Source organism: Fulmarus glacialis, unplaced genomic scaffold (assembly GCF_000690835.1).
Source record: "Fulmarus glacialis isolate BGI_N327 unplaced genomic scaffold, ASM69083v1 scaffold45896, whole genome shotgun sequence".
NCBI lineage: Eukaryota > Metazoa > Chordata > Aves > Procellariiformes > Procellariidae > Fulmarus > Fulmarus glacialis.
This window is the reverse complement of record NW_009218352.1, coordinates 1-7,049: the sequence shown is the minus strand read 5'-3', so window position 1 is coordinate 7,049 and position 7,049 is coordinate 1. Positions and strand designations below refer to the sequence as shown.

The 7,049-nt window shown below is 42.3% G+C and overlaps 1 protein-coding gene across 1 annotated transcript in view; it reads right to left on the bottom strand.

Annotated features, from left to right (window-relative positions):
* LOC104078391 (gamma-aminobutyric acid receptor subunit alpha-5-like) overlaps positions 1 to 6,457 on the bottom strand; it is a gene marked incomplete at its 5' end in the record, with an annotated part of 7,514 nt that extends 1,057 nt beyond the window's left edge. Inside the window, 3 exons of the mRNA XM_009580014.1 lie at positions 448 to 659; positions 2,064 to 2,216; positions 6,307 to 6,457. Of these exons, the coding sequence (XP_009578309.1) occupies positions 448 to 659; positions 2,064 to 2,216; positions 6,307 to 6,457 (516 nt within the window). The remainder of the gene's footprint in view (positions 1 to 447; positions 660 to 2,063; positions 2,217 to 6,306) is intronic.
* Between the last annotated feature and the right edge of the window lie 592 nt (positions 6,458 to 7,049).

Here is a 7,049-nt window from a genome sequence, read left to right as displayed (position 1 = left end):
CCTCTCTTTTGTCTCTTTTTTATTGGGGATACTGCGGTGGGACCCTGACTCATAGAGCTCAATGTAAGCTTTGTCCTTTATTTGGGAGAGCGCATAGGGAGTGCTCTGCAGAGATAGGTTTCATAGCACATGTCAGATACATTTCATAGTATATGTCTGCTATTATCAGAAGTTTGGTCACTGAAATCCCGTGCCACGTGTACTCAATGCCCTATAGCTTTCTGAAAACAGTCCACTCCATAGGGATGGTGGAGATTGATAGTCTATCTCTGTGAAAAGAAGGCGGCATATTTCCTTGCAAATATTAATCTATAGGAAGATGAAAGTATGCCATGACATAATTAAATACCTTTTTCACGAAGAAGCTGAAAATTGTTCATTCAGTTATTTGAGCTATGCTGAATAACTGCTTTTTATTCTAGGTATTTAAAAAATGAAGGTAAGCACCTTGATTTTAGCAGCTTCCAGGGCTTTTTTGCCATCCCATGCCCAACTTCTCTTGGTGAAATAGTTGACTGTTGCAAATTCAATCAATGCAGAAAATACAAAGGCATAGCAGACAGCTATAAACCAGTCCATTGCAGTAGCGTAGGCCACTTTTGGCAAAGAGTTACGGGCACTGATACTTAAGGTGGTCATGGTGAGGACTGTTGTTACTCCTGTAAAGGAGGGGAAAAAAAAACAAAAGAGGCAGAGATGAGTTTCGTAGTCTTTAGGAGATCCCTAACGAGTTATGAGCAGGCCTCAATTCAGCATGATAGCTAAGAAGGCCACATGAAGTCAGTCAGAGTTTGCATATTACAGTCCAAAAGAGTAAGATACTTTGCTCACCAGGAAAAAATACAAGCCTCTGCCCTCAGGTGTTTACTTCTGTGGTGTTCTGGTTATCTCTAGTTATAGTGTATCTAAATAAGCATTTTTGAGGGTATTCCAGCTGTTACATAAACGAAAATTTTATCCCTGTACACTGGTATTTTATCCCTGTACACTGATGCATGGTATGTGTATAATGTCTCTCATTAAGCGGTACATTATAAAATCAGTTTAGCAGTATCTTGCATAATACAGTAGGACTATGGATTTTATTTTCTCACATGGCGATTTTACGTATGACATTGTTGGCTGTTATTGATTTCCTTGACTGTAGCTCCTCATCTCACATAGGTCAGTAAATGACAGAGCTGCCACTACTTTCATCTATGGAAGGATGCCCTCAACAGCACAAAATTCAACTCTCAGTTGCAGCTTTGTAAACCTCAATGGGTACCACCGGTCAGCAAAGCGATGCTGGTAGCTGTATTCTCCCCATACAGCTTGCTGAACTGATTTTTGATCAAAGCTGCCGACTGATTTCACTAGGTTTGTCAGAAGGATGACTCTTTTCAGAACAGCTGTACGAAGTTTTACATAATAAACTGTTCCCGCTCCCCTCATTTTACATCTAGTGAAAATTTTATATTTCATCAACCTTAAGACTGTGTTTATTTTCTGCAATCTTCTGGTGATAAATTGAGTAATTTAAGAGACCCCGAAGGATTTTTCCATGACAACTTCTGTAGTAACTTTATGTTTTCTAAACGCAAAACCATATTAATTTGTTTGATGGTAATAGAGATAATTGTCACTAATTAACCTCTACATGTTTTTCCCAGATAAACATCTTAAAACAGAGATAAACAAAATGTCTTGGAGTGAAATCTGTTTCAAATGCTTAGCTAGAGTATACACTAAATATGATAATATGTATGGTTTTTTGTTCTAAACCATCCAGTATTTTATCTGAGTGGAAAAAAACCCCACAAATCACATCAGTCTGATCCTTCTGTCTTCTGTCCTTAACCTTCACATAATTGATTCTTGAGCAGTTTCTGTCATAACTTTACCAAAAAAGCCCAGACAGTATTTTTAAATGGATTTTGAGTTTAAACCGGAAGAGAACAAGGGAACGTCTAGAAGACCTCAAGCAAAAATAGGCATTAGTGCACTGTGGTTTTGTTACAGCAAATCACTTCCACAAGCCAGACCGATCCTTCCCGCGTGCTGGGAGAAAGTGGGATACTCACCAAAGACAGTCCTAGCAGGGACAGATTCTCTGTTTAGCCAAAACGACACTTGCGATAAGATCACAGTCATAATGCAAGGAAGGTACGTCTGGATGACAAAGTAACCAATTTTTCTTTTCAGATGAAAATGGGCTGTCATAATAGTATATTCGCCTAGAAGGAGAAAAATGTGCATGTGGGTAAAATAAGGGAGGCTTACTGATTTAGGGACTTAATCAGGCCAGCTCCACCCCCCATTTGAGGATACCATTCAGCCATTCTTAATTGCCTGAAAAATATCTGGATTTCTGTGCTGTGGAAACCCAGGACTTGAGACAGAGGCGCTGCTAGATCCTGCCAGTCTTCACATTCGGTCCCCAAAAGCAGAAGACAACGACTGACTACTTCTACTGCACTGAAAAGCTGCAGTCCTTTTATGCACCTGGGATGTCTTGATGTTCACAGGCTGAAAAAAATCCGGGTTGCTGGTGCTGCCTCAGTCCTGCCTGTTTTTGATTCAGTCCTACAAACTGTCTTACCAGAGTAACGATTAAGGCCATCTACTCTTAGAACCCTGATTTAGCAGCAGGACTTAACCTCATTAGGGTAAGTGTTACTGCCAAGCCATCAGTTTTCAAGAATGAACGGGTCCAGACGCTCCTTCTGCACCACACGTTAGGGATTGCCTGTCCCAGTGTCAGCGCTGCAAAAATTGCAGCTTTGCACGTGGATCCTGGGAGGTCTTGTTGATCTCAGTACCCAAACCCATTGAATTGTTCCTCCAGAAAAAAAAATATCTCTAGTGCATGCAGTTTTCCTAGAATTTGGTGCACTGTAGCCTTTGGAAAGATAATCTGTTGCTGGATAGACATTGTGCCATGTCTTGTTCACTTGTGCAATTAATATTGTACTGCCTGCATGGAGAACTCACTGAAAGCTGCCAGAGCAGTGCTAAATTCCATGTCTTTTTTATATGCCAAATTCACAGCATTGCCTTAATCTGGCTTTTGTCAGGTCCTCTGAATTTCAATAAAAGCCTAAAAAAATGCACTCCAAAATCGACAGACCAGCTGTCACCTTCCCTAATGTTTCAGAAAAAATCAAAACTTAACTGGTTCTTTCAGACTGCTCCTGTAAAACCATATAGTTGTTTCTGAAGGCTATTCATTGATGGTAACTGCTCCCCAAAGCCAAAATCTTGCTAGCTAAAACCAGGCTACTATTTGCCTAGGAAAAATAAGAGTAAAAACAAAATGTAAGAATAAAAAACAACCAATCCCTTCAAGCCCTAACAGATCTCCACTCACATTGATATCAAATTAATTTAAAAGCATGCATCATTCAGCTGGGTACTGATGAATCAGAGTAATGCCTGTTCTGAGAGATATATTGTCCTCAAGAATAAAACAAATACAGCTATCATCTCTGTTGCAAGACTTGACTGTTAGTCCCTATAGACCAGCCACAAAAGGAAAATATATAACAGACTGATTCTGCCTTCAGTGAACAGCCCGAGTTGAGCTGCAGCCAGCATTGCTAAGCAGTTAGATTTGGCAGATTATTTCTAAGTGACAATATGGCTAATTAGCGGAGAACAGGTCTACAGTGAAAGGGCTTTTGCAGGTATAGCTGCACTGATATGTTATGCTAGAAGATGTCCGTTGTTCTGGATGAAGTTTACAGACCTTGTTCGTGCTGGGGGTTTTAGACAGAAAGACTGGAATAGCAAAGAAATATCTTACCTGACAGCCTGCCTCAATCTTTCTGAAGTCTGATTTTCTGGAGAAACAGTTCCCTAAAGAGGGATGTGGAGATTGACAGGGAATGCTGTGAAACTGGGGAGAAAATCCCTGTGAAGCGACGTCTAATTCCCTTCCACTTAGTGTAATTTTGAACCAGGGATGCTGAACGTGCTGTGGTCTCAGGAGGAACCCCACTTGCCCTTTATTTAGGAGCATTCAGTTTGTGGATTACCCATAAAATATGCCAGGAGCAGCAGGGTCTATGTAATCTGAGTTGCTACTGCACTGGGATGTGTTTGAGTCACAGTTTCCCTGCTCGCTAAGGAGTGACGATGTGCATTATTGATTTTGACAGTATGCTTTCGGAGCAGGAATAAAAAAAATCTACACAGCTTCAGCAGAGCAACAGGACCCTCGTTTTTCCTTTTTAAAATGCAGAAAATGAATGCTTACATTTTGATGGCCCTCCACAGCTGATTTTTACCTTATCATTTTCTTTAACCTGTCAAAGCTCTTGTCTCCACTGAAATAATGATACCACCTTGATTTTGTACTTGCTCTTCTCCCAACGGGTATCTTCTCCAATTTCCCATGCTGTCCCTTTCAAAAATGCCTACACACTAGGAATGCTTCCCCCAGCAGACTTAGGGCTTAAGAAAACCCCACAGCTTGGTTTTTAATGCCCTGGGACCACTGCTTAAAGTAAAGCTAAAAGCTCCCTGAGTTGGCCTTTTGTTTATATAGAACAAAATCCTGGCTATGCTGGAGTGGCAAAGCTCCCTTTTACTTCTGTAAGGCCACTGTTTATCCTTAGACCATAAGCTTTCTTGAGTAAGAGCTAATTTTTGTTATAGGTTTATGTAGCACTTAGAAGAGAATCCTGTTCCTGATGGGGTCCACTCATCACTGCACAAAACAATTTTAATAACAAATTTAGCACTAATGAAAAGCCCTAGAGCAGAAACAGCTGCATTTCTTCACAGAGCTATGCTACCGTGCTGCTGCTGGTCTTAAGGGTCTTTTTATGCTTTAAAAGCTGCTACAGTGGTTTTTTTTTTGGTATCTAGATGATGGAGTTCTGGAGATCATGATTACGATTTTCCAGGAGCTTACATGCATTTTTCCATTGCCATTATGCTGGGATTCAATAGAGTATTTTAATGAGGTCGGAGCAGCCCCCAGGCTTTTTTGTTTACTGGATATACCTGGACTCAGGTGTATCAACAACTATTCTGGCAAGATCCTGACATTAGGTCTGTGACACCGCAGTCCCTGACTGTGGTGACACCCAGAATATTTTGGCCCACGAGAGATGCCTGTGTCCTTTTTATAGTGATGCAGGGGGAAAGATTCATCTCAAGGAAAAACCAGAATTATTTGGTGCAAAATGGAGGGTTGAATGCTTCTTTTATTATTTAGGCTTTGGATATTTCAGAGCTCAGGCTCCAGCTGGCAGAAGATAAAAGAGTGGGTTTTTGTTTTGTTTTGTGGCACTGCAGATCCTAAGTTAGCGATGAGAGATTCTGGGTATGGGGAACAGAACTGGGCAACTATTTGCGGAAAGCAACGAGATCCACTTGGACCCAAATCCTGTACCTGATTGTTTTCAGCACTTGCACCACCAGGACGGAACAGACATTGGGCCTGTTGGAAGCAGTGTGAGTGGTTAAATATCTTCTCTTGTGGGGGAATGACATCTGGGGATGTTAGCACAAAAAAAAAACCCAAACAAAACCAAACAGGTGGCACATATCAGAGCTATTTTCTGTGGCATGGCTAAAATGTTCCCAATTTCAGGATTGGTTGATTGGTGAATTGGGAGTGCCAGGATATTTTTTCTGAGAAGACAGCCAAACTTAGCGGTTTGCCTACAAAACCAGGAGAATCCCAAAGGATTGGTGCAGGTCCAGCATTTCCATTTAAAAAAGCAAAGTCTGCTAGAAAGGAGAGCATAAATGTCCTATGACATACGCAAACATTTTGCCTATGCAACTGCAAGGGCTGTGTAGTTTGACTGGTGTGTCAAAAAACCCACAAAAGATCCAAGCCCTTGGATTTGTGCAATAGCTATTTGGTTTTCCTATTTCCATGTTCAACAATTCAATAGAAAGAAGAAATCCCTTAGATGGCCGTTCATAAGTAACCCTGATTACTGGCCTTCTACGAGCTTGATGAAGTCCAGAAAATCCATCACTGACTGATGCTTTCCCTGTGCAAAATCGGATTTTTGTATTTTGTTAATCCCCGGTTACAATCTGTGTCCTGCTCTTTGTGATCCACCCTGCAATCAGAATCCAGCCAGCCCAGATGTAACCCAGGACATTAATATAAAATCTTGACGTTGGAAAACAAGCATTTATTAGCCTAAATCTTATGATACAGGAGGGAGGTGGTTACTGGGCAGAAACTTTGGGATTTGCCTGAAGAGTCCTCTGTTTCCTTGGACTGAGGAGTACAAAGAGATTTCACAGGCAAAGCTGCAAACTGGAAGTGGCCCAGGGCTGACACGCTGGAGCACTCACTGCCTGGGCTGGATGGTTTTCTTGCTCTGAGGAGCAGGACGAGCTTGTAGGAGATGCCCCAGTACGTCCTCTGGATCTTTTTCTTGGCAACGATGAAGGCGAGAGGGGAGCTGCCGTTCATTGCAGAAAACAACGCGGCTATGATGGTAAACTGGTAAGGAAAAAAGTGTCTTTGCTCTTTAATGGGAGATAGCGTACTCCTCCATTTTTCTGCAGCGGTGGCTGCTCTGACTCTGTCTATATGCTTCTCTTGACTTTAGATATCTTTGCTTTAGCAACAGCTTTGTGTCTCCTGAAATGGGCAAGGGAGGGGGTGAAGCTCTATAGGATGGAGACGGTGGTTGTGTTTTGTGGCTCCGCGGTGCTGCCCGAGGCAAGCTTTCCCTCACTTTGTCTCCTGTTTGGAGAGTAAATGGCAAGCTCAGCTGCCCCCCTCTTTATTTGCCATGTTTGGGCAGTTTGAGCAGAAAACTTTACGTGCCTTCATGTTTCGGTCCAACTAATTTTGTGTGCGCGTGTACGTGTACCTATTTTCACATCTCCTAAATCTCCTGCGGACAGTAACAGGTTCCTAACCCGATCTGTACCTTGACCGCTACAATCCTGCCTTTGGCTCAGAGCCCATCCTTTTTCTCCAGGGTCACAGTGCATCACCAGAAGACCCTGCTGTGCTTTGCCAGCAGCAATTGCTCCCAGCCGTGTTGCTGCAGGCTGCAGGTTCCCCCCTTCCCCCTCCCCAAGCC